The sequence below is a fragment of the Cyprinus carpio genome, chromosome A21 (assembly GCF_018340385.1).
Source record: "Cyprinus carpio isolate SPL01 chromosome A21, ASM1834038v1, whole genome shotgun sequence".
NCBI lineage: Eukaryota > Metazoa > Chordata > Actinopteri > Cypriniformes > Cyprinidae > Cyprinus > Cyprinus carpio.
The window spans coordinates 7,451,174-7,476,889 of NC_056592.1; the positions used below are offsets into that span (position 1 = coordinate 7,451,174).

At 34.2% G+C, this 25,716-nt stretch overlaps 1 protein-coding gene across 4 annotated transcripts in view; it reads right to left on the reverse strand.

Moving 5' to 3' along the window:
- The window catches only part of LOC109085132 (whirlin-like), a 66,889-nt gene that overhangs the window by 13,956 nt on the left and 27,217 nt on the right, over positions 1–25,716 (reverse strand). For all 4 annotated transcript variants that reach the window (XM_042778817.1, XM_042778819.1, XM_042778816.1 and 1 more), the window contains 4 exons: positions 22,598–22,819; positions 18,071–18,196; positions 9,572–9,780; positions 7,028–7,064 (listed from right to left, as the gene is read on the reverse strand). In XM_042778817.1, coding sequence (XP_042634751.1) covers positions 7,028–7,064; positions 9,572–9,780; positions 18,071–18,196; positions 22,598–22,819 — 594 coding nt within the window. The remainder of the gene's footprint in view (positions 1–7,027; positions 7,065–9,571; positions 9,781–18,070; positions 18,197–22,597; positions 22,820–25,716) is intronic.

Here is a 25,716-nt window from a genome sequence, read left to right on the forward strand (position 1 = left end):
TTTATCTAGTTATGTCTGCTTGAACAGCCTGTTGACTTGTTGGGTGGAGATGCATGTTTGTTGTCGTCTGGTTTGCAAGTGAAGTCAAGCAACACTAGTGTCTATGTTATCAAACCGTCAAAGGACACAATGCTTTGAACCGAGCTTGATCAATACAGACAGAGACAGCAGTTGCGGTGAGTGAATGCTGATCATGCCTGAACTATTCTTGCCCTTATTCTTTTCTTTCTCTTTACAACAAAGTGTGTTTTGTGTTAAATGCTGCAAGTTAGATAAGCTCTATCGTACAGCACTCCCTCAGGAACTAAAGCATTTCGGTTGCTTCAAATGACAGACCATTTATTTTCACACTATTTCAGAGGAAAATTCCCTGACCGGTTTGACCCATGAGGCTGATGTCCTTTACTGGACATTGAAGAATAACCTAACTAAAAACTGGCAAAATTATAAAATATAATACAATTACAAAAAAGAAAACAAACACACACACACACACACACACACATCACACACAATAAATATAAATTACAAAAAAACACACACACACACACACACACACACACACACACACATATATATGAGGTAGCATAAATGTAAATTCTTACTGTCACTTTTGATGAACTTAATGCATCCTTTCTTAAGTATTTCTTCAAAAATAGCTATAAGACTTCTTCAGATGAGAACACAAGTGTTTGTCTAGTTTGATGTTGAGAGGTTCAAAAGCGCTGCTCTCCAGAGCACTCTGGGATATCAGCTCCACTGTTCAATTACAAGAAGCAAAACTTGAGCAGAATCTCTCCAACAAAAGATGATCAATAAAACAAGCAAGAAAAATGTGAGGTTTTATAATTCCTTAAGAATGACAGCGGCCAAGATGGGATCGATCATGTGCCATCAGTAGTGTTACAACCTCTATGGTTACCAATTATGACTCACTACCAATCACTGGACTGACAGCCTCTTTAATCACAGGAACACATAATTGCTGATCAATATCATAACTTTAGGACAGCACAATCAGAACAAGCGTTTTGTCCGCCAGAACCTCATTGTGTGACTCAGAGAGCAGAGCTCCAGCCGTGTTCCCACATATCACACCCCAGTGAATTTGAATAAGGCTTGAATGAGACAATTTATCTCCAGATTGAGCTTTATCTAAAAGGAACTTGAGATAACTCACCTCAATAAAGACTGGAAAGCTATTTTCTCTCAAATAAAATAGAAAGCAAATATAAAAATAATAAAATAAAGTTTCCAATAGGGGATATGCTTCCGGACTGAAAGAAATAGTCCTTAGATGAAATGAAGCAAAGTGCAGGTCAGGCAAGTGCAGAGAAGTTCATCCTGGGGTGGGACTGGAAGTAATTACTATAATAATAATAATAATCAACATAACCAAAAAACACTTTGAGATAGATAGATAGATAGATAGATAGATAGATAGATAGATAGATAGATAGATAGATAGATAGATAGGATAGAACGATAGATAGATAGATAGATAGATAGATGAGATGAGAATTGACAGATAATATATAGAAAAATAGATAGATAGATAGATAGATAGATAGATTGAGAAGAATTGAGACAGAATTGACAGAATAATATATAGAACAACAGATGGAACGACAGAAAGAAATGACAGAAAAAAATACAGAAAAAAAAGATACAGAAGATAGATATCGATACAAGAACAACAGATGGAATGACAGAGAAGAAAGATAGAGATAGATATGATAGATAGATAACTATAGAACCAACAGATGGAACGACAGAGAGAGATAGATAGATAGATAGATAGATAGATAGATAGATAGATAGATAGATAGATAGATAGATAGATAGATAGATCGTATAAACAAACAAGAATAGATAGGGGGGGGAATAGAGAGGATAGATATAATATAGATAGATAGATAGATAGATAGATAGATAGATAGATAGAAAGATAGCATAGATAGATAGATAGAGTATAGAAGGAGCAATAATAGATAGATAGATAGATCGAGCATATAGATAGTAGAAGGAGCCATAGATAGATAGCAGATAGATAGATAGATAGATAGATAGATAGATAGATTGAAATAGCGAATAGAAAGAAGGACAGAATTGATAGAATAATATATAGAGATAACAGATGGAACGACAGATAATAGAAAGATAGATAGATATGATAGATAGATAGATAGATAAGATAGATAGAAAGATAGATAGATAGAAAGAGCAAAAGATAGATAGAACGATAGATAGATAGATAGAAAGATAGATAGATAGAAAGAGCAATAGATAGATAGAAGGAGCAATAAATAGATAGATAGATAGATAGATAGATAGATAGATAGATAGATAGATAGATAGATAGATAGATAGATAGATAGATATAGAATGACAGAACTGACAGAATGATATATAGAACAACAGATAGAATGACAGAAGGAAAGATAGATAGAACGATAGATAGATAGATAGATAGAAGGAGCAATAGATAGATAGATAGATAGATAGATAGATAGATAGATAGATGGATAGAGAAAGATGGATGATAGATAGATAGATAGATAGATAGATAGATAAATAGATAGATAGATAGATAGATAGATAGATAGATAGATAGATAGATAGATAGATAGATAGAAAGATAGATAGATAGAATGACAGAATTATGTAGATAAAACAAAATGATAGAATGACAAATAGACATACAGACAGACAGAGAGAGAAAAAAGAGAGAGAATGACAGACTGACAAAACGGCAAAACGATAGACAGAACGATAGGTAAACAGATCTCCTTATTGTGATATTCATTACACAAAGAATGTCTAAAAAAGCTTTCTAAAACATGACTATTTTAAAGTCATTCTTTTCCATCAAAATGATGTAAAAACAAACAAATCTTACTCCTGCTGTCACATTACCTGTAACCGCTAAAACATAAGACCACCGAGCAATAAATTAAATAATTAGATGATCAAGATCAGTGTCACCTTGGTTAGACTTTAATTAAAATGACAAATGCTTGGGTTCGGAGCTGCTGTCAGCTACAGCTCTATCTGTCTCATTATTAGAGTTTTAATATGCTAACCGACGACATGCAGTGAATGACTAAGCTTTTCAACAAAGCACAAGATCTCGGTTCTCAGATGATATTACTGTCTCGGCCTGACTACGGTCCATGTCGAAAATTGGAGCTTCGTTTCCTCCCTCTTGAGCTACATTAAGTCCTGCGCTTCGAAGAGCACGTCTCTCCCAAAGAGACGATAAATTTGTACACCTCTCTTTAGAACAGTGGCAGAGCGGAACAGTCAATAGATGTCCTAAAGAGACACCGGAGATAAGCTCTCAGTGATATAAGCAAGCATTCTTATATACAGACCAAACCAAACATAAAACCATCTGTCAGGACACGAGTCAACAAAATCACAAAAAAAACACTACACAACACCCCCAAGAATAATCACCACCACCTAAAAGTGGATCATCATTTTAATAATAAAAAATAAAACATAAAATATATATTATAATTTTATTATAAATGTCACCTTTCACCTTTGAGTGTAATACTGCAGAAGCGACCCTCCAGATGCATTTCCAGAACATTTTCAGAATTGTTCAAGCTTTATATTTTACTGTGCTTTGTTTATTTTCCTAATGCCGTTGTGCTGAGCCCCCTGAGGGCCACCGTAGTTCTTGTCTTAAAAGGGCAATGTCAATTTGGAGAATTCAATTAGCTTCAAAATGAGGGCAGCTGAAATGGGTTTAAAATGAAATGAGTTGGCAAAGAGGGGGCTGAGTCTCGCTTGGGATATACAGAGATTTCACATCAATAAGTGCCTTACTCAGCGAACATTCGACAAGGTCACACAGCGAGGAATTCTGGCCTGCAAATAAGTAAAAAACATCTGAGGTAGAATTATTGTAATATTGCAGAAGAGAAAGAAGTTCTCTTATATGACCGTGATCCTAGTTGTGACCCCACATCAATGTGACTTTATTTCTAGTGTAGTTCTAAAAAGACGTGAACTCACTCTCAAATTTCTGGATCAGAAATGAGCTACGGCTGCAGTAAATGCAACAGATATTAACTGGTTTCTGTGTGTTACAGTATGTTCTGGTTTTGAATGTGTGTTAAAGTTTAGAATGTTTCTGAAAAGTAAAAACGAACCAAAGCATAATTTTCTGTGTTTGCACCCTATACAAGTTCAACTTGCTCCTGCATGACCTACAATTAATCAAAGCACCCTTCACTGACCTTCGTACGATTACTTTATCAATTATTAATTGTCTTCAGGGAGCTTTAAATATATACTGATGAAAACATAATGAAGCAGTTATGTGATTATCAATTTATACTCTTGGGCTGTTCTGCAGGCAAACATTGGAAAATCTGAGACTAAAAAAGTATTTGTTATAGAACCACAAAGATATTATTTCTATTAAGCAAAGCATGTTTGTTGCAAAGTTTGCGCTTTTTTACTGCAGCTACTGTGATGAACTCAAGTAATTATAATATTAACTGTAATTTGAATGTTATTTGGAACTGTGTCCACATACAATTGCACGCTTATGCCTACATATCAGGAGTGATTTATGACTGACTGCCTTTCTCACACAAACTGATGTATGCAGCTTATCAATGTCCTCTGAAGCATCATGGAGCTGCTAGTCTTTGGAATACAAAGTGAGCAGTTTACTGCAAAAGCTCAGTGCCCAAAGACAGGAGCCCAGACACTTCATCTAACTGTGTCCTTTAGCCTGTCATTCCCACTGTATGCAATAATCAGCCCCGTCGTAATAAGTTAGTGCTCACACACTGCCCAGACTTTATAGGAATCCGTTGTTTTGTGCATAAACCCCGGCTTACAGAGGAGGACCTTGTAAAACCCTGTTCATCGGGTGGGTCACCTTGCTTCTTTTTTTCCTTTTCACATTCTCACCACCTCTTGTTGTATTCTATACTGTCTTTTTATGTCTTCAAGCCTTCTATTCTATCCATATTTTTTCATTCTTCATAAGAGTTATTCCTGTTATGAAGGCCATTTTTAAGTATATCTAGCGTATATCTTAAAGAGATAGTTCACTCAGAAATGAATATTATGCCTTCATTTATCATCAAACAGTTTTGGTTGCCATTATTTTGGTTACCAGATATTTCTCAAAATATCTCCTTTTATGTTCACAGAAGAAATAAAGATATATGTGTTTTGGAATGACATGAGGTTGAGTAGAGGATGACAGAATTCTTATTTTATAAAAAATAAAAAACTTTAATGTATGTGAGTGTATGGATGTGGGTGCACATATGTATTTCTTTTATCATTATTTGGTGTAAACATATATTGAATATGTTTTGAATATTTATTTTTATATTTCTCAAGTATTTTGTATTTATGTTTTTTCTCGCAAATTTTTCTTTCAATGTACTTTCTGCATTCATTCAATCTTAATATTGCTAAAGTAAATAAACTTCAACTCAACTCAAAGCTCTTTTTTGATTAACTACTCCTTTAATACACTTAATTAATATTATACTCACAAATTTTATAGATCTAAGTTATATCAGTTTGTTTTCCCTTATCAAAACAAAGTGATCATTTAAAATAAATTCACTAATATTTTTGCTAATAATTCTCCAGATACAACTCTAATTAAACTGGCAATTTGCTAAAATATATTCCAGGTGTTTCCTTTCCCTAGAAGTATGTTTAAACAAAACATGTTTTATTGCCAATGACTACCTTTAATACTTTATTTAATCATGTTGATTAATAATAAGTTTAAGTACCTGATCTTGATCAAAACACATCTGAATGTGTGGTATATGCTTTTATAGAAATACTTTCTTATATTCCAGACGCTTATTAATTTTCTAAAAGTCGCAGTTCAAAAGGTACCGCAAACCAGATTGACCCTCTCATATATATTACAGTATAGCTCTGCACCGGTCTTACAAACACACAGTGATGGTAAGAATGTTAAGTGCATGTGTCTTTTGTGGAAACCATTCTGAATACAGATCACCTTGGATACCATAAGCCCGTGGGGACCCATTTCATCCCATTCTCTTCCATATATTGCCCTTCCTATGTCTTTCAGTTCTTCTGTTCTCCTCATTCTGTTCACAAACGTCCTCTTTTTTTTGTAGCTGCAGTACAAGAACAGGTGTGTGATTGCCTAGCTAGAGTAAGAGCCACAATCCCCTTGTTCCCATATCAACCGATAATGATATGTGAGCAAATATGAACTGATCTGTGATTCTGACTCCTTTTCTCTTGTGAGTAGTCTGGCTAAGGTATGTTTTTAGTTCAGGTCATCAAAGCACTGCAAATACATGAGCCTGATCTATTATGCAGCTTAATCACTGAATATGGCTCATTGAATATGGCTGCATAACAACAATATATCCTCACTATGGAGGACAAAAGAGAGGCTCTTTGAACATAAACAGACCTGCAAAAAAGATCATGGAGGCATTTGATCAGGTTGCATTCCTGTTATTCAGGACCTTTTGAACTCTGTAACTTTTAAAACTGAATGTATCTTTCATGTATTGCAGAGAAGTGTTCAAAAAGTATATAACACTTTCAGAAGTATGTGTCTTGGGATGAGTGAGCAAAAATACTTTTGTAATGTCTATAATTAATAATGTAGTACTGTAACTAATTATCTTCATTTAGAGGCTCAGCAAATAATTGGAATTGTAAGCAATTTAATTACATTTTAATTGATTTAATTATTAATATAATGTATTAACATTAATTAATTTGGACTTATTTGACAGCCCTAATTAAGATAAATATGACAATGAACAATGCATAGTGCAAATGACCATTATAGGTTCTTGTGAGCAAAGCTCAACTCAATAATGACAATAAATAAAGCTCTTTAAAAATCACCTTTACTATTTCACTCACTCTTTTAATGCTGTTAAACCAGAGTCTATGTGAAAGAGGTACACTCACTCTTTAAGTGCTGTTAAAACCAAACAGTGGAGAACATTCTGTTCAAATATAGAAACAAAGTACTCACCTTTCCTGATGCTGATGCTCCCTGGTCCAGAGAGAGTCTATGTGAAAGAGATAAACATGGAGAAATCAATACCATATACATGCTCTACAACACTTTCGAACATCCACAAACAGATGTAGAGCCATTCAGAGACTCTGACACACTTGCCATGTACAAAACTGATCTAGTCTCTGGTTTTAGAGTTAAGCATTCAATCGGGTCTGGATGCCTAAGGAAAAATGATGGTCCATTGTTTTGGTTTGATAAGAAGTGACAAAAACTTTTCAATTGTTATAAAATATTTCAAATAAATGCTGTTCTTTTGAATTTTTTACTAAGCAAAGAATCTTGAAAAAAAACGTATCACAAAAATAATAAGCAGTACAAAATCTATGAAACAATAATAATAAATAAAGGATTAAGTTACTCTAAAACCAAATCAGGATATAAGAATGATTTCTGAAGGATTTAGTGACTCTAAAGACTGAAACAATGGCTGCTGAATAAATTAAAATATATATACTTTTAAATTTTAAAATGCATTTAAACATAAGGGTTATTTTATAGAGTTTTTATGTTATATAAATATATATATATATATATATATATATATATCATATATTATATATATATATATATAGTTCTTTCAAAAACATTAAAAAAGCTTACCGACCCTAAAATATATTCTCATATATTCCTACATATTACATCATTACACATTACATCACATTACATTATCACACAGTCAGTAACAATGATTGGTACAATACTTCCCTGTGCCAGTTCCGCCCTTTGGATTGAGCTCGTACCCTAGACCACCAGGAGCTGGATAATAAGCTTTTATATAAAATGCCACCTTGCATTTTCCCCTGGCATGAGAGCAGAACACCCGGCTCACCTCATCAGCTAACCTCCATTAACAAGAAGAGAACCGGAGAACTGGCACAAGACACACCCGAGTTGCTTTATGAGCTTCATATTCTCCAAACAGGCAGTGAAAGACCAGCAGTGTCTGGAATAATCCCATGAACAGACTCCTTTCAATTTCCATCCTCTAAGTGCAAATGACCCGGGGGGTTTGGAAAGATGCTGATATTCAGAATTAAATAATTAAAATTCATCTATTGAATAATCTGCTCTTAAAACAGTAAATTAAACTAAGTCTGGAAGCTTTACCTCGATTCTAATTAAATTACTGTGGCTGAACTGTACTGTACATTTTTAATTTATTAAACAAGAACATTAAGTCACAGCAGCTAGACATGAGTTGTGCCGTTTTTAAGAACAAATTAACAAATCAGCATATTAATGGTCTTAGGTGAAATAGTAGTATTGCTTAATGTACAATAGAGGGTGTTAGAATTTTACACATACATAGAAATGTATGTTAGGCAAAAAAATGACTCATAAGCCTGTATTTTACAATATTAAAATATGTACGCCTGTTTTTTATGGTACTGATATTTTTAGTGGTTTTACACTTCTTCCCTGCTGGATGTCTGAGACCATCAAAACTGTCAGTAAATTGCATTGCCACGAGCTGGTTAATCTAGTTGGAGACCTTGAATATTCTTTTTTTGTTCTGTTCCATTAAAAAGCAATAGTTCACCCAAAAATTAAAATTTGCTGAAAATGTATTCATCCTTAGGCCATCCAAGATGTAGGTGAGTTTTTTTCTTCTTCGAAACTTAGCATTACATCACTTGCTCACCTATGGATCCTCTGCAGTGAATGGGTGCCGTCAGAATGAGAGTCCAAACAGCTGATAAGAAGATTATAATAATCCACAAATTAATCCACACGACTCCAGTCCATCAGTTAACATCTTGTAAAGTGAAAAGCTGCATGTTTGTAAAAATAAATTCATCATTAAGACATTTTTAACTTCAAATCAGTAATTTTGGCCAAAAATATGAGTCGTCTACCCAAAACAGTCTGAATCAGGGGGGAAATGTTCCGAATAATCAAGCACCATTTAAAAGCAAAAACAGTCCAAAACAGTTCTAAACAAATAATTTGGTGAATTTTGATGCGAGAGGACAACAATTATGAACTTTTTTCCACTGGAAAAAGCATTATTACAGATTATGGACTCGTATTTTGGCCAGAAGTTAAGTTAAGATTAAGTTAAAATGCCTTATTGGTGAATTTTTTTTTTTTTTTTTTGTTTTTTTTTTTACAAATATGCAGCTTTTCACTTCACAAGATGTTAACTGATGGACTGGAGTAATGTAGATTACTTGTAAATTAATGTGATGTTTTTATCAGTTGTTTGGACTCTCATTATGATGGCACCCATTCACTGCAGAGGAAGTAATGTAATGCTAAATTTCTCCAAATCTGATCTGATGAAAAAACATATCAACATATTGGATGGCCTGAGGGTGAGCAGCGCAATCTGACAAATCAGATTTAGCAAAGCAAAAAATATCTTTCAATATTTTTCAGCCTTTCTGAATTATTTATATTCAAATACACTGATTCATCCAGGAATTAAATAGCTTTCCCTTCTATGCGTATGACTCCTTTATCTCTCACACTTTCTCATCACCCCCTTTCACTCACCCTGTGACACTGCTGCTGGGCGAGCTGTCTGTAATCTGTGAGCTTGTGATCCACTTTGTCTCGCCCACTACGGTGCGGGCATGTGGCAGTCGCCCGACATCCTTCACCGTCATCATCAGGTGGTGTGAAGACTTCAGCACTCGTACAGCCTCATCGTGTGGGATGCTGAGGAAACTTCGTCCATTAACCTCCAGAATCTGATCCCCAACCTGTGGAGATGATGGAGCAGAGAGAGGAGAAGGTGGGTGGGCCGGTGGTGGTAGAGCAGGGCAGGAGGTAAAGGGGGACTGTGATGAGGCCAGAGACGGAGAAGTCTGGATGGACATCCAGAGGTCAAATATGGTAGAGTGGTATGGTCAGGTCAAATTTGTGGAACAGCAGAGAAGGTTTTGATGAGATAAATAGAAAGTCAAAATTGCGATGACTGACTGAAAAGAATGCACCATAGACAAACACATTTTAAATATTCATGTCCACCTTATAAAGAGAATACAAAAAGAGCACAAGTAAAATACATTATGAAGAACTTGCACAAAATATTCCATCTCCAAAATAATAGGTCATTCTGAACTGCACATACATGTATAGCCTAAATTTCCAAATACAACCATAAAGATAATAGGTTAGAAGTTTTCCAGTTTTTTGGTATTGTTAACTAAAACTAAAACTAGTAAAATTGTTTTCCTTTATTGAATGAAATCGTTTATTCGATAGAATAATAGTATTTTATATTAAATAATTTATTTAATTTATACTTTTATTTAATATTAAATATTATTTTAATAGAAAATTATTAAAACATTAGATGAAAAACACATAACTAAATTACTGAAACACAAACTAAAATTAAAAAGAAAACATCATATAAAAATAAAAGAATATTAATGAATACTATAGTAGTATACAAATAATAAAAAACTTTTTTTCCCCCAAGGACCCCCAACATGAAGATTCTTTTGCAAGGGTCCCCTTCCTAAAATATAAAGTAGCTCAATATTTGTCAGAAAAAAAGACATTGTAAAGACAATATGTTGCTTGAGAATTTAATGTCACGTCACTTCATTTAAAAAAATCTGCTTTATGAAGGATACGATTATAATTAGAAAAAATGTAATCTAATAACATCCAGCATTTAGAGAGCAGAAATTAAAAATTAAACTGTAATAATATTTTTTTAAATCATTGCATTAAACATATTTACTCAATATCCTAACATATTAACAATAAGATATACTATACTTAAAATACACATGATAAAATCATTCAAATATTTTTCTCTTAAATTACATTAAATTTAAACACATCACCTACATGGTGTTCCAAATGCCTTTAACCTACAAACTGTATAAAAACATTGGATAAAAAAAGGAAAGAGACTATTTTGCTTCCTTATTTCATTCCAGTATGTCACTGAAAAAGATTCAATTTAGATGGCAAGGCATGTAGTCCTGCTTTTACTGTAAATGTAATATGCCTTAAATCAATCACTTCATTTCTCAGTACTGGATGAGAAACTGAACAGATGGCTAAAAACAGAGACATGCTGTAGCTTTAGTTCAATCCTGTGCTACAAATATAGTACATTTCTTCTAGATAGTTCTGACAGTCTCCTCATCTCATCCATTTATCCTCCCACTCGTTGATCTGCTCTTTATCTTTTTCCCATGCGCCTTCTGCTTGTCACTCATTTATCTGACTCATTGTTTCTTCTTTTGTCAGGCCGGCTCTGAGTAAAATATTTCTATTTAGAAGCTCTTACTGTGGGATTAACTCGTCACAACAGCAAACTGGCTCCATTTCTCTTAATCTTGCTCTCTTTCTGTTTTCATCACTCATCTCAGTTTCATTCCAGCTGTCTTTATGGATCAATACCCAGCCTGTCCCTCTGCCCACCCAAAGATGCTTGAGGGTAATTAAAGAGGTTTTGCAGTAATCATGATATTAATAAATTATGGTGTTTATCAATTTGGACGCAATACAGCTTTGTTCTCCCAAAGAACAAGAGAGGTATTTGAAATCAATGCGGCAGATATGGGCTATTGTTTCCAAAGCGAAACAGCAGATCACTAGCTCAGGTTTATCTCCTGGCATTTCTTTTCAGTGTATCACTCCAGAGTGTTCAAACGCTTGAGATACCATATATGGTTATTACTGGAAACACATCAAACCACTGAGCAATGTCTGAGAGAACCCATGAAAAGACTTTAAAGGAATAATTCACCAAAACTAAAAATTCTCAAGAATGTCCATGCTGCTTTTTATTTATTTATTTATTTATTTATTTTTTTACAACAAAACAGTGCTATAAATGGCTATAAAAATTGCAAAAAGGATAAAACACCTTGAATGCATCATAAAAGTAGTCCACATGAATTGAACTGAAATAAAGCTATACAGGCTAAATCTATAAAAATGAAAGATGTTTAGCTATATATGTTTTTGAAAACTATAAGCACATAACAAAGCTACTTAAAAAAACTATACAAGAAAAAACATTGAAAAATGAACAATTGAACAGTTATTGCATGATCAAGAACTGTAGTCTAGATTTAATCCAAGATGTTTCATTTAGATTTAGCACCTAAACGTTTGGCAACAAACAATCAAAAAAACAAACAAACAAAAAAAAAAGATAGAGAGAAAAAGCCACCTGCCATTTAATCTCCTCTGAACCCCTCTGCCCTGGAATCACGTGGGGAATATTATCATGCAGGATGAAGATGAATAATCCTCGTTTACATTACAATCTAGGCTCTTTCTTGCTATTTTCAAATTCCTCCATCTTTTTTACCTTTCACTGCATTTTGCACACCCTGTCAGTGAAGGAACGAAAGCGTTTTGTAGCTGCAAAGCAACTGTCAGTCATTCGTTTTCAATGAGCAATGACGATTTCCAACAACATGAGAGACAACTTAATGCAAATGAGCAGCAGCGACGTGATGCTGAGACTACCAATGGGAGTACAGACAGTTGACTAGAAAGTTGAGCAGTCGACAAGAATTCAACAGCAAATACTGGGAGGCATCCAGAGATTTCATCGCTGTCAGTGCGAAGGGCCGTGAGAGTGAATGAGGAAAATACTAGGTGTTTGGAATAACACCTGCCCCGACCACAGCATCCCTGACATTTCTCTCTTTCCTGCATGTCTATAGTGATGGATGAGGAAGAAGATGATGGAAGAGAAGACAGCTTGGCTGCTTGTTTTCCCCAAATGGCTCTAATATCCAGACAGCAATCAGAAACAGTGACTAATGCACACAGCAATCATGCTTTGTTACAAATCCAGGTCTGTGAGAGAAATAACATCTGCTCTACTGTTACGTCAAACGTCAGAGCATAGTGCATCACTCATTCTTCATTTAGAAAAGTAGTTTAGAGGTTGCAGCTGTAGGCCAAATACAAGACTATACATTTCCATCTTTACACATGATCAAATATACAACAAAGTTAATTATGTACATTTAAGAAATAGATTGATTTTGAAACTAAAATAAACTAAAATAATACAAAGGTATAATATCCGTTAGCATTCCCATTCAACTCAATGGCAGTTGTTTTGTTTCTCATGCTTTATGGGAACCCAGAAAAATAGTTTTGAGCCATTTGCCTAAGTCGTAAACCCCATGTGAATGATCAATCTAGATATGAAGAGAAAAAGAATCCATAAAAACATCAGATGCAGCAGTCACGTAAAAAAACTGTTTTAACTGTTACAAGTTTCACTGAATTTTTCTGACAGTAAAAAATGCAATTAATTAGAAAGGGAAAAAGGTTATTAATAAAAAAATTAGATTTATAAACAAACTAAAAAAACAAAAAAAAAAAAAATGTATAATACAATAAATATTAGTCAAGTTTCATTGAATTTAAAAGTTAAAAAATGCAATTTACATTAGACTGATGGATTATAAGCAACAGATTACTTCTGAAATGATAAAAATCAAATCAAAACAATTTGCCAAAAAAAGAGAGAAAAAATTGCCAGAATGCATTGCCACTTTTCCATTTTAAAATGAAAATTAGCTCAATTACCTTAAGATATTTTAATATTTACATAAACAATCATTAAATACAACTGTGAAACACCCTATATTATTCATATGTTCTTTATGCTATTTAACACTCTCAGAACAAAAAAAAAGTTACAGAAGCTTTTACGGGAATGGTACCCTTTCAAAAGTTAACAAAACTTACACTTAAAATACCAAATGATTTTTATTTGTTTATTTATTTAATTAAAACTAATTCATTCATTCATCATTGTACTTAATGGCTGTTTAAGACTTACGGCTACACCAAGAGTACTTAAAGTTTGAGTAAAACTAACTCCCAGTGACAGGAGCAGCCATACAGACAGACCTGCCCAGATTCCAGACCCTTCTTTCATCAAACTGCAGTATTTGTCAATCACACAGAGGTGTGACCATTTCAAAATGGATTACAAATGTGCAAAATTAATCACATTCACACTCTAAAAGGCTTTTATTAGTCCGGCGGGATTTTTTTTTTGTGATGAACAGCCTCCTCTTCTGAAAGACGGACTATGGGTATCAGTCTGATATGATATGGCTATCATGTGCTTTCTGGTTAAGGTAGAAAAAGATCAGAAGAGCTGAAAACTTGCAACTGAAAATCTCCCCAAATATCACAGTGAAAGTGTATGACTACCCTGAGCAAAAGTTTCCACAGCAAATGACTTTCTTCTCACCTCCTCAAGGACCAAAGTGAATTGGCTTTATATGACGCAGGGTGGACAGCTGAACAGAGAAGGAACCGGCACTCAATATGACTGATAAGAATCATGACAGCTTCAAAAAGAAAGAGCTATAAAATATTATTAAGGTGAAAAGCACGTTGGGCAAAGGTCAAGGGACATCTGACTGCACATCGCAGACATTCAGGCAATTCTGTGTGTCATTTGCAAGAACAAGAAAGCACTTCTTTAAGATTCTCTGAGGTCCTGTGATTAGGAATCTGGAAGGGCACTCTTATATGATTTTACCTTAAAGATCAGTTTCCAGCATTTTTAGCATTAGGATAAAAAAAAAGTTGAATTTAATTTACTTGAAAAAAACAAAACAAAAACAGATTGAGAGAAGAAAATGATGGGTTCTAAGAAAAAGATTACTTTTCAAACAAAATAAAATAAAATAAAATAAAAATAACATTTTGTTTAATTGAATTTACTTTTAACAGTTTAAAAATGCAATAAAATCAATATAAAACAATGTTGTTTAAATAAAATAAAGTTAAATATCTATGAGAAAGAGAGAAATAGGCAAGAAAGAAACAGCATCTGATTTACTGAATGAAAAATCGTCAACTTTTCAAGTAACTGTGTCTGAATCTCAGGCCTCAGGTTGACAATATCAGCTAATGGAGCAGCTGAGTTTCACTAAAAACTCAGTTAAACAAATGAAGTCCTAAAAAGCCTTTATCCTTTTTATGGGTTGTAGTAATTTGACTGTTACAAACTACAATACCGCTCCCAGTAAGTGTCTTATCATCCTGCAGCCAAGAAGTGCCTTAATTGTATTACTCATTATCCATTTAGTGCATTTATAGAAGAGTGAGACTACAATGGAGTGAGCACAGACAGTAAGACATACTGTATACATAAAAATTAAAGAATAATACTACAGAAAAGCACTTTCAAGATAGGAGGAGGACAAAAACAGAAATAGAGGCTGAGGCTTCAGTGAATATACACTGATTAACTCCAGCTCTAGGGGTTTTGTGCTCTATAACACTGAGGCTGAGATACCACTCAGTGTGCAAGCACATTATTCCATCCAATTAAACCTCTACAGGCTGCATCCGCCTGGAAGACCTCTAACATTCTACATCTCGGGTTCAACCTCCTAAACCCCAGGGTTGGAGATAAAGATAAAGGCAAGGAATGAGATAAGACAACAGATACTGTTAGCAAACCTGTGGAAGAAAGTGCTACTGCAGTCATAATCTTTTCAGAGATAGGACTAAATACATCCATCCCGACTGCCCTGAGTGTGATAAGCACATTCCTCTATGGGAGTGTGGAATAAACAAAGATATTTTGAAAAAGTTGGAGCCCAAACAATATTGGACCCCATTGACTGTGTGCTAGAAAGAAACAAATGCAGGCTTAGACATTTTTCAGCAGCTCTTTTCAAAATGTAACAAGCTACTTCTTCCAATAAGAATGGGTGCCACAAAATGCTATATTGCTGTTGTGAATGTCAGACTGTATTGTAAACAGCAGCTTTACTGTCGAGTGTGCCGAAATAATAATCAAACATGCTCTCTTAGATTGTTCGCATATGTAACAGTGGGAGTATGATTCATTTCAGTCAATCAGTTCATTTGGAAATGCAAATGAAAATGATTCATCTTTTTATTCCAAAATATTGTGTTAACTGTTGCTGTGCATTAAGTTTTTGACTCTGCTTTTAGTGTATTTCCACTTTAAATAGTCAAATAATTGAACAAATCAAATTGTGGCCTTTTAATGAACTGAATCAAAAGATTTCAGGCCCTGGGAAGAACCAAAACCATAATAAACACTATCTGCTCTAACTATACATTCTATCATCTGATATTTAGTCTGATACACAGTATTTTTACAAAGACACTGCCAAAATGTAGCTTCAGTGTAGTTTTATTAGTGTAGCTAAATAGATATTCAAAAGAATTTGAACTTGACATGAGAAGCTTCCCCAACATTCCATAACATAAAGTATTCTAACACCAAAATCTGTCTCTGCTATCAAAACGCCACATACTGACAGTCACTGTCCAAGTTAGAAATTCTGGCTTTCTCAGTTGAATGGAACACAGCATTAATATTTATGAAGTCCGGTAATTCCAAGATGAATAAATTCTTCATTGAACAAAAAGGGATTTGTTGCCAATACTAATTTATACCTCTTTTCACACAGGTTATTATATATGGGGCTGCACCTATTGAAGACAACTTCTTTACAGACCCCCTGGCCATACATCCATCTCATGGGACCTGATAGGAAATAGATGGTTCATCCACCTGGTTCCATTGATCTGTGCATTTGTGTTTTTCTGCTTGTGGGGTCAGGGGTTCATCTGCTGCTAACACTATAATAGCACGATCACTCTGAGTGCCGGGCTATTTGGATGAAAGCTATTTTTTCACTCTGAAGTGGTGGCTCATAGCGACCATGACAGTCAAGCTACAAAAAGGACATAAATACACCATAAAGTAGACTACATTACACACACAATGCTATAATTTTTCTAATGTAGATATATGTTAATGTACAGTATGTTACATCTCATACAGTAAATGTGCCATTATAAATGTGTGTGAATCTGTGGATTTCCAAAGCAGCAGTGAGGCATTGTAAACACAGCTTCCTGCCAAACCACTGCCCAGAAATCCATCTCACATCTCTATTCTGAACAGATATATGGCCTGAAGATAAAACATCCAATACTCTCCAACTCTCTCTCTCTCCATGAGTGTATCTGGATCACCCTCCCATTAGACTGCCATCTCCTCTCAATCCCATCATAAATCTGAAGCATAAAACTTTCCCTGACACTACATAATAATGATATTCACCTCAAATTGCCGCAAAAAAAAAATTAACAATGGAATAAACGTGGGATGTCTGGCCATATTAATCAACAGGAGAATAGCTGGAGAAAAGCCACAGGCACTTCACGGTGGACTCCAATATTTCTTTCTCTTTCTTTCGTGCACAAACTCACTTGAAGGAAGTGCTAATTTCAAGGCGGGCAGAGGTAAAACCAGCTGGACACTTGGGACAGAATAATCAAACTTGTTTTATCAATCAACAAACCAGCAGATTTGTGAGTGTGCAAAGAAAAGCTTATCTTGGCACTGACTTTGCATTGACTTTGTTTGTTTTTACACTGAGCTAATGATTATTAGATATTCCCCCAAAACTCCACCAACACAGAAACCTTTTTGCATTTTCATAAAGACCTTATGAAGACTGTTTACTAAGCTGTTTTCCTCATGGACCAATTAGCTGTGGCTCACAATGTAGGCAAAACCTGATTCAAATGACTGAAAACAACAAAGAAAAAACGTAAATATTTGGAAAGAGAAAATGAAAATTAAAATGTCAAAGATTAATGCAACAAATAAAAAAATAGACAAAAGAAAAATAAAAAAAAATCAACAGTGAAACACTCCCAACAGAGTGCCATTTCACGGTAAGACAAACCGTGGAGCCGTGGGAGGCACTTTTTATTATGGATGGATGCGCTTTATTACACTTCTTTTGGACTGATGCACTGAAACACCCGCTGACTGCCATTAAACAGCTTGGAAGATCAAAGACAATTTTTAATATAACTCCGACTGGATTCGTCTGAAAGAAGAAAGTCATATACACCTAGGATGCCTTGAGGGTGAGTGATTCATGGGCTAATTTTCATTTTTTGGTGAACTTAAGCAAAAAGCAATAAAAACAGATCAAATTAAAGGATAGGGGTTGAAAAAGGCATAAATTGTACCTTCAGTCCTCCACACTCTGCTGCAGACCCTCTGTCCACACCTGTGATATAGATACCTAAAGAGTATTCAGCCCCTCCACGGATCATGAGACCCAAAGAACGGCCGTCATCCAGAACCAAATTTACCTGTGAAGATGAAGAGATTGTCTGATTTATAGCTAAATCAAATAAACAAATTACACATTTAAAAATGCATTTAACATAATTTTTGTCGGTTTTAAACAATATACACTATGTTCAAAATACGGGGTTTACTTAGTTTTATTATTATAGTGAAGTGAAAACTTTTATTTGGAAAGAATGCATTAAATTAATCAAAAGTGACACTAAAAGATATTTGTTACACAAGATTTAGACAGAAATGTATCATGGATTCAACTAAAAATATTAAGCAGAAAACTGTAAATAAACTCTGAAAATAATAAGAAATGTTTCCTTAGTACCAAATCAGCATATTAGAATGGTTTCTTAAGGATTGTGTGATGCTGAAGATAATAGAAAATTTAGCTTTGCCATCACAGGAATAACATTTATGTATTTTTTAATTAATCAAAAAATTACATTCTAAAATATATTAAAATAGAAATCAATTATTTTAAAATGTAATAATATTTAACAATTTCTTTACAGTTTTAACTGTAGTTTTGATCAAATAAAAGCAGACTTAGCGAGCATAAGAGACTTTTGTAAAGTAGTGTATCTTTTGTGCTCTGTTTCTTTCAAATAAATACACTTGGTTTGACATTTTATCTAATGCAATAACAATCAGACATTTTGAAGTGTGGCTTAAGCATCCAAATGCTACACACAGGCTGCTTAACACACACAAACACACACAGGTCACTGAAATGTAGCACTGACATTACAGCGACAAGGAAATTAAAATATTTACCAAACACAATGTGTTGTTCACCTTTCAAATATAGAGCAGCCATTACTGTGCCTTACAACAATAATTCTCGACTCTAACAACTTATGCGCCTTAGCGAACGACAGTTCTGCTGAACAAAGAAGAAGAACTAATGTGACTCCCAAGACCTCTTCAATGAGCAGCACACAAAAGCAACAATAGTGCTGTGATTAGAATGCATCATAGAATCCCCGCAGAGCCAATCAGACGGGGTCACCGGAGGACTCTGGGAGTTCAGTGCAGAACCCACCAAAAGCGTCTGTCGCCCACTAGCACGCTAGCCATCCCTTAAAGGTCAAGGTGGCACATGGCCATACTCTGTTTTGTGTGTGTCACTGTTCATAATGCCACACATTTATAAATGTCTCTCTCATGAATGGCTCCCTATATTTATTTTTTATTCTTCTTAGTAGCGTGCTAGAGGCTAAATAGTCTTTCTTTGCTTTCTACGCAACTTTTGTTTTGGTACCCAGGAATTTGTCAGAATTACCCAGCAAATTGCTGCACCGCGTTGTAAGACTGAACAAGCAGGGTAGTAAATCAGGGCGGACCGAGGGAGATTTCTGCTGCGCTGTGCAGTACTGATGAAGTCGGCATGCTACGCTGGCGCGCTCACTTCCAATGGCTCCGGGGCCCAAGAAAGAGCGCACGCTCTCCAATAACCTTGACAGATTTACACCTGGATGAACAGCTCATAAAACTCTCCCTATAATCACATTTAACAAATTCTGGCACACAGGTGAGAACACAAGAAATTACAGAGGGGTAATTACGGCAAATTTGGGGAGTGCAAAGAAAAAGGCTGTCATGGTTTCCATAAAAATATTAATCAAATATTAAACTGTTTTCAACAGTGATAATGATAATAATATTTCTTGAGCAGCAAATCAGCATATTAGAATGATTTCTGAAAGATCATGTGACACTAAAGACTGGAGTAATGACTGCTGATAAATTAAGTTTTGCAATCACACAAATAAATTACTTTTTAAAACCAGTTATTTTAAATTGAAAAAAAAAATTCACAATATTTGCTGCATTTGTAATCAAATAAATGCAGCCTTGGTGAGCATGGTGAGACTTCTGAACTAACACAGTAGTGTATCTTTTTGTTATATCACTTAAACACAGGTATTTGTGCTCTATTTATTTCAAATAAATGCACTTGGTTTGACATTTTATCTAATGCAATTACATTCAGACATTTTGAAGTGTGGCTTAATTGTCCAAATACTTCACACAGGCTGCTTTACACACACAAACACACAGGTCTCTGTATGTTTAACAATTTCTAGCACAGAATACAAAAAAAAATTATAGAGAGGTAAGGAACAGTGCTATTTGGGGAGCGGACAGAAAAAGGTTCTCACATTTAAAAGGAGCCAATACAGTGATTGATTGCTTAATTTGTACGACTAACAATGTGTGCTTCACAGTTCCTCAGGCAAATAATGACATGCAAACAAAATGATTTTTTTTTTCACCCTTCACTGATTTATATAGTTAATTCAAATTGTTTAAAATTCATAACAGAGCACCTGCCTACAACTACAGACGTCTTAGTTTTGTTCAGGTCTGATGGAGACTGAGTAACTGTGGAACAGACTCTTGTATTTGCTGCTTCTTAATGTTTCATACATATTCAATAATTCTCTGATAAAAAGACACCTAGCCCAAAACACTAATCCGCCGGTTTGGATTTGCTTCTAATAGATGTATTGTTCTAAATGGAAATACATTGCTGTCAAGGGTTTATCAGCAGAGTACACACTGTGTATGTTTACCAGAGATGGAAACCGAATCAGGCTTATTTTTAAAGCGCTACTGCCCATTAGCTATGAAAATCACAGATATTTTAGCCCTGAAATGTGCGTGTGACAGTGGATAATAATGACCTTATAGAAAAGGGCAGTGGACCACTGGCACTTTGACAGCACTGAGGTTGTCATCAGCTGGCACAAATAAGATAAAGCACTTTGATTTAGGGAAATAACAGCATAGACAGCATTTCATGAAAGACAAGGCAAATTCTTCATCCGCACCTCTCTTACGCACCAGTGGAAACTCATTTTCACACTCAACCTACGGTATACGGGAGCAGAGCACTTAAAACGACATTCATTTATTGAAGCTGGTGAGCTGTAAACAATGCAACATCGAGTGTTTGAAGACTCTTGTACATGCAAATTATCAGAAGTTCTCCATCTATACTGTATCTCAATAGCTATGTTGCTGTCTCCCATTTGGAGTGAATGGAGCAGGGATGATCGTTTTAAACGTAACCGACCGTTAAGAATTTTGACCGATTAATACAATCAGTTAAACGGTTTAAAAAGTTATTTATTTTCAGTATTTTTTTCTAAATATTTAAAAAGGTTTGCTGCATGGTTAAAATATGCTATGCATATAATTTTTTTTGTTTTTTAGAGAGAAACAAAACATAAGTCGCGTATAATAAGTCACATTTTATTAGGCCATTTCATTCAGAAATAGGCCTAATGCAGACGCGAAATGTTTACAAACATTATAATAAACTGCAAACATAGCTAGGCTATTTTAGTTCCCCTCACTCCACATCAAATCCTTTAAATGAACAGTATTTAAAAAAGAACAAGAATTAAAAACAGGCCTTTAAGAAGTTATAGCAATACAAACGACAAGCCAAAATTAATTCATTTAGGCTAAAACAAAACTGAAACCAACGTTGGGTCTCTCATTCAACACAAAATCAAATGTTTCCGTATTCGCTATGTATTTGAATGGCAAATTATTATTTATTATGTAGCCTACTTCACTAGCGTTCCAATATCCACTTCACTTCTCCTTTTAGTCATAAATAGTGGAAGCAACTACTCCTTTAAGTCATAAAGATAATTGGAATTGTAAACGGTTTGCATTTATTTGTGCATATTCACAATAAAAACAAATCTTTGTGCATAAAATAAGCCTAAAGAAAAATAGGATGCCGCTTTCTGCCATCTGGTTTTCTTACGCAAAGCACAAAAATGAACCGAAACTGCGTTTTTCGTTCATTTTCTTAATTTATTATTTAAGTAAAAATATATTTCTTGTATAGGCCTATTTATTCGTGTAATAACCTAAATGAACATCCATAGAATAGAGGTTTGATTAATTTGTTTGTTCATTGTTTTCTGTGGACAAAACTGCTTTATGAACAAGAAACTATTCCAAGAAAATTGTGCTATATTTCCATGGACAAATACAATACTGTTTCTGTAAGATTTGTTTATTTGATTGCTATTTAAAATAAATTATGTATGGTATGGTTTACATAAAAAAAAAAAAAAAAGCAGTAATAACGAAAAATGTTTATTGAGCAGACTTCTTGAGTTTCTTGAAGACTGGAGTAAAAATGCTGAAAATTTAGCTTTGCCATCAACTTTTTAAAATATTTTAAAACAGAAAAAAGTTGTGTCAGATTGTAACAATATTTCACAATATTACAGTTTTTATTTTTAATCAAAATCTTATTGACCCCAAACTTTTAATGGTAGTGTATATTCCTATTTGGTCATACCTTCATTACATAAGCGTCGTGTAAACACATTTAACCGATTGTTGTAACTTAAAGCATGCATTTAGATGTGAACTTTCACCTTCTTCTCATCGCCGTCCTGCAGAAGCTGCATGTGGCTGCGGCCCTGACTGTTGGACCTGCGCAGGGTAGCGCTTCGATGCTCCACCAGCAGGTCAGGGGGTGGGGACACGCTGTGTCCCTGCGGATTCACCCAGGTGTAGACATGATTTGTGACATAACCACCCGGGATACGGCCCACAGAACGCACTGACATGGAGAGCTTTTTGCTGCCCTTCAGCACCTGTTAAAGAGTGACAGACAGAAATAGCAGTACAATCAGTCTAGCAAATCTGCTAAACGATTAAAGGCAAAGACAGTTATGGAAATGTCAAGATATTCATGTGAAAATACTTCCACTCCATAAAATAAAAAGCTCCATCAACATACACTCCACACACAAAGAAAGTAGCACACTGTGTTGACAAAGCTTCCTGGAAACTGAACTCAAACTCAAGCTACAAGTTCCACAATTTACAGCAGTTAAACATTTTAAATTACAAACAAAATGATTAATACATTAAAGCTATTTAAGGAGGCAATATTTAAAAGAAACAACAACAACAACAAAAAACAATCATTAATAAATAGCTAAATAAATAGAGAAAATTAGTAAATAAAAAGATTAAATAAATATATGAAAATAAATAAATATAAACAAAAAATGTACAATTTAAAAAGATACATATTTTGAAGCTAAATTTTGAAGCTATTCAAGGAGGCAATATCTTTTAAAATAGCAATTAATAAATAGATATTATATAGAAATTAATAATAGAAATAAAATAAATTAATAGATAAAATATTAATTTTTAGAAATTAATATAAATAAATAAATAATAAACAAAAATAAAAAAGTTACAACTAAATAAATAAACTGATAAATACAAATTATTTAAAATGTAAAACAAAATTATAAATAGATAAATAAAATTAAATAAAGATTATTAGATAAATAAATGAATTTGATAATTTGACAGATTAAAGATTAAAAATAAAATATATATATATATATTAAAATTTCAAATATATTTTAAAAATAAATGGAAAACTGACCAAATCAAAAAATGAAGATCTATAAGACTTTTAACTTAAACACATAATTTTAATCAGATTTTGATTGATCCCAGTAAAATTAATATTTTTATTCAGTTCACCAATAGTATTCAAATTGGGTTCAGATTCACTGAATTATATACACTAAATACAACTCTAAACAACCTAATTACTCAAAAACTGAGAATTTAACCAAATATTCATAATATTCATGTAAACTAAATATTTTATAAAATTAGGTGTAGACAATTCTGTGCAAGAACTTAAATGAATTGTTGAATCATTTTAGAAGCAATTTACTTGCATGAATTGTTTAAACAAACCAATTTAATAAAATAGATCAGTTTTTACAACACTACACACTGCTACTGGTTAAAAAAAAAAGCTATGTTATTTTGAAAAGAGCTGAACTACTGAAAAATAAAGTTTTGTTAAAGGGATACTCCACCCCAAAATTAAAATTTTGTCATTAATCACTTACCCCCATGTCGTTCCAAACCCGTAAAAGCTTCATTCGTCTTCGGAGAACAATTTAAGATATTTTGGATGAAAACCAGGAGGCCTGAGACTGTCCCATAGACTGCCAAGTAAATAACAGCGTCAAGGTCCAGGAAATACTCCATCTACCATAAGCTATGCTTATTTGGAGAGACACAGAGGAGAGGAATTGTTGAATAAAGTCGTTATGTTGTTTTCTTCTTGCACAAAAAGTATTCTCGTCACTTAATAAAGTTACGGTTGAACAACTGATGGCAGATGGACTATTCTGACGATGCTTTTCATACTTTCCTGGACCTTGACACTGTTATTTATTTAGCAGTCTATGGGACAGTCTCAAGCCTCCCGGTTTTCATCCAAAATATCTTAAATTCTGTTCCGAAGACGAATGAAGCTTTTACGTGTTTGGAACGACATGGGGGTAAGTGATTAATAACAAAATTTTCATTGTGGGGTGGAGTAACCTTTTAACAGAGTTGCTCCAACACTTCTAAAACACATGGGTAGGTCTCTGCTCAGAGACATAAAACACAGAGGAACATGGAAGTCCCCCGGTGCCTCATTGGTCTCTGATGGCCTGCCATGCTCACTATCACTCCACAGATCAAGGGAAATACAACTGACACTGAGGGATGTCACAAATTCAGTTGAGTGTGAAATTACACTGTTCTCTCTTCTACAACACATACACACACACATACACTAAGCTGCCATTAAACACATCCCAATGCAACCCCAGAACCTATTATTGGCTTGAACTCATAGAAACTTCCTGTTCTCAGGGTGGCTTCACAGAAACTACTTCCCATGCAGCTCAGACTCCCTCGCAATGCACTTCAAAAACGGTTAGGGAGTTTGTGTCTGCAGGCATGCTCTGTTGCGTATCTCTGACCTAGTTCTGCTGAATGTTTATTGAGTTATTTCAGTGGCAAAATACAGTGGTCCAGATTTGAAGTGTAACATAATAAAACTGTTTATTCGTGACTCACTCCTTCCATTGAAAATAAACACCAGTGGTGCTTCATTAATCCCCCAAAATGTTTCAAAGCCCAAAGTTTGGATTTATTTAGGAGGTAATCTGGTCCGTAAGCATTTGGTTTAGTTTCTTGCCTGGGACAGGATTTGCCTGAGTTGTTAAAGTGGGAAAAAAATATTTTTACAATTTAAAATAACTGATTTAATAATTTTCAGTTTCGAGTGTCATGTGATCCTTCAGAAATCATTCTAATATGCTGGTTCGGTGCTCAAATGCTCAATGCTTAAAACAGTTGTGGTGATTAATATTTATTTATTTTATTTTTATTTATTTATTTTTCAGGATTCTTTGATGAATAGAAAGTTCAAAAGAACAGCATTTGTTTAAAATTAATTTTAAATTATTGAAAAAATATATATAAAAGTCTTTGATGTCACTTTTGATCGATTTATTGTGTTCTTGTTGTATAAAAGTATTCATTTATTTTTAAAAAATTACTGCACCCAGACTTTTGAATGGTAGTGTAAATTATTATATTATATAAATATTCTAATATTTTTTGATGCTTTTATAGTTCTTTGGTGTCTATCTTGATGCTTGAAAGTCCCATT